The following is a 3,005-nucleotide window of genomic DNA, read 5'->3' on the forward strand; positions in this document are numbered from 1 at the left end:
TTATAAATGTGTCCAAAAAATTTTAATAGGTAAGTTTTTAAAAAAATGTGTATAAATATTTTTTTAAAAAATTAAAATAAAATACTAACATTTAATTAATAACAATTACTATAATTCTTAATTTTTGAACTCGTATATTTATAATATATAAAAATAATCTATTAAAAATTTGATAAAACAAAGAATTTCACAAATTACGTAGGGAGGGAGGGACTCAAGCTGTGTGCACAGAGCTCTTATTTAATATAAAGAAATGGTAGTGAAAATTTCATCCCACAAGAAAAAATGAGGAGTGCACGTGTTTGAAAAATTCCAACGATTGAAAAGGTTGGATAAGAATTGTTTTATTGTTATTTATAAAAAAATAAAAAATAATGGCCGCCGACAACAAATCAAAGGGCAAAGCAAGCGGCTGAAGAGAATACTCAGCGTTTTCTAAATCCACCATGCCGGTTTCAGAAGATAAAATAATTCACGCGCTTTACAAAGAGCCCACATATTTCTGAATTGCTCAATTCTGATAATTACTGTAGTTTTTCCTTTCCTTGATTGCCAATGGGGCAGAAAACTGTTACCCTGGAGCACTGAAGAAACCAATCGATTTCAAATCTGAAATCTTCATTTCCGCTGAACAAATCTTCAACACCTGTAAGCTACGCAAGCTATTCCAATCAAACTTTTCCTGTGATCTTTTCTTTTTATGTACAATCTGAGCAATGAAATAGGTTCAGCTCTGCTTTCAGCTCAACATCAAATCAAAATATATCAAACCTGTGAATACCCAGATGAACCTTTGAAGACCCATTTCTTAAATACTAACATGTTTTACATCAGAATTTGTTCTTTTCGTTTTTCCGCTTCCCGATTCAACCCTGGTAGGTTTCTCCGTCAATAGATCTGCTAACAAGCTCTCCAGTTGCTCTGGAGTGTATCTCAAATATTTCTTTCCGTCCATATTCTGGTCAAGCAAATGGCCAAATGTTTCAATATAGCTTCTGTAGGCAGGAACAACGGCTTGAACAATTTTAACGAAAGTGGCCTCCCTGAGATCTTCCTCAGAGATCATCCAGCTCTTGTGTGTTTCATAGATGCCCTCAAGTGTTGTATTAAATGCCCTCAGTCTCTGCTTAAACAAGTCCCTTGCTCCTCCTCTTCCTCCACTGGACATCACCAACCCATCTCTATTCAGATGCTTCAAAAGAGGCCCCCATTTCTCCTTTTCATAGCTTAAAACATGCTGATTAACAACCCTCCTCCTCTGCTTTAACCAAGCTTCACCCAAAACAGATCCAAGCTCACTATCTCTAACTCTCTTGAATATATACCAATAACTATTCATCAGAAATAGATCTGCCAGGGCTGTTTCATTGTACCCCTTTGCTCTACTTTTCAAATTCAATTCCAAAGAATCCAGAACAAGACCAACATTTTGTGCAAGGCTTGTAGCATCCTCCATTTCCAAAGCCCCTCTCATCACCTCTCCATACTCAGTCACCATTAATTTAAGATAATTCACAACATAACTAGCAATTCTTGGCGCTGTTCCATCTGTAGAAATCCCTACATCCTCCAAAATCTTCCCCCTAAAGTCTCTCAACACTTGACAAGCACTATGCACCAATTTTTTCTCCAAATCCTGTAACCTAACCCTAATTTCCAAGCATCCTGACCCTTCAAAAAGGTTCCTGAAATCTTCCTTGAGTCTTTGCAATCCTTCAAGCATATCTAACAGCTTAAACAGCTTTTGGGGCTGAGTTTGGCTCAGTGCAACAGCTTCCCCAAATTCTATCATGGCACTCACACCACTCCTAAATACCAATTTTCCAAAACACTCTGTCCATACCTTCTCCCCAAATGTCTCAAAAATCTTGCAACACAGATTCCTCTCAAAACAAGCCAAGACCTTCATTGTTTTCTTCAACATCACCAACCATTGTGCAACATAGCCTTCTAGGTCATGCCACTCTATGCCATCAACACTCTCTGCGCTATTGTACCTCAGATAATGAGTGTCCATACTTTTGAAGCTCTCTCTCAGGATCTTTATTCTGACTTCCCAATACATCTTCAAGCACTTCTGACCCCTCCCAATGTTATTCAACTTCTCTGCAATTATTTTCATCAGTTCAACGGCCCTTAAATCCAAAGTCAAAGCCAAATCCTCATCCTCATCAGGAATTCTTTCACCGTGAAGATTCATAGCAACACTGTTTTCCACAAGAACCGCCATGAAAGCTGATTCAAGCTTTTTTAATGCTGAAGCCAACAGCTCTGAGCCATTTTCCATGAAACCCTTTGGACCCATTATCTCCAAAGCCTCTAATGCTTCATTCAAAACATGCATCTTGTAACTATCTGATATCCTGTTCTTACCTGCAACACGAATGGCTCCTTTCAAGCAATCTACCATTGTTGGGTATTTCTGGTTGATACGAGTTAGATAACCCTCCAAATCAGAGATTGTTTTAGCATACATATGTAGGTCTTTTAGCGGGTCATCCATTAGAACAGTTTCCATATTCCTAATAGTTCCCATGGCCTCAAGGATAACCCAAGTAGGCTCTAATGCTCTGTCTACAGAGTCTGACAAGTGTTTGGATTCCTTGGATTGAGTTAGCAAGGGTGTCATAACATACTCCAGATTTGCTCTCTCTCTTTCAATCTGAATCAGTTTTAGGTCAGATTTTTCCAGGGATTTGCTGATTTGTTTGGCTGATTCCATGGTCTGCTGAAGAGACTCCCGAGCTCGCATAAAATCCATGGATGACATCTTCCGTCTCGCTCCAATGGAGGACAATGATGCCTTCGTACCAACGTTTTATATCCTGCAGTGATTGAAAATGTCAAAAATAGCAACTCCCTTGGAATTTCTTTGCTTCAAGCAAACCCATCTTACTTGTTCCAGCGCACGTTGATGAAGAGTTTGGGCGCAGCAGATAAACATGTAAATTTGATTTTGTCAGCGTTGCTGTACCTTTTCTGAATCTCACAGTATTCACAAATCG

General features: G+C 38.6%; 1 protein-coding gene across 1 annotated transcript; it reads right to left on the reverse strand.

Annotated features, from left to right (window-relative positions):
- Positions 1-571: 571 nt before the first annotated feature.
- LOC149535290 (exocyst complex component EXO70A1-like) lies at positions 572-2,770 on the reverse strand. The gene is made up of 2 exons (XM_089806125.1): positions 821-2,770; positions 572-709 (listed from the first exon to the last, which is right to left on the reverse strand). Exons 1-2 carry the CDS (start codon positions 2,768-2,770, stop codon positions 572-574), a joined length of 2,088 nt encoding a protein of 695 aa, XP_089662251.1.
- Between the last annotated feature and the right edge of the window lie 235 nt (positions 2,771-3,005).

The sequence above is a fragment of the Cupressus sempervirens genome, chromosome 10 (genome assembly GCF_028749045.1).
Source record: "Cupressus sempervirens isolate cs-2001-9-10 chromosome 10, ASM2874904v1, whole genome shotgun sequence".
In the NCBI taxonomy this organism is placed as follows: domain Eukaryota; kingdom Viridiplantae; phylum Streptophyta; class Pinopsida; order Cupressales; family Cupressaceae; genus Cupressus; species Cupressus sempervirens.

What these genes read in the sequence shown, in the direction of transcription:
- LOC149535290 (XM_089806125.1), bottom strand. Translation starts at nt 2,770, where the DNA reads ATGTCATCCATGGATTTTATGCGAGCTCGGGAGTCTCTTCAGCAGACC. An exon ending in CAAATTCTGATGTAAAACAT is followed by an intron (nt 710 to 820) that starts GTTAGTATTTAA and finishes TTCATTGCTCAG; the next exon opens with ATTGTACATAAAAAGAAAAG.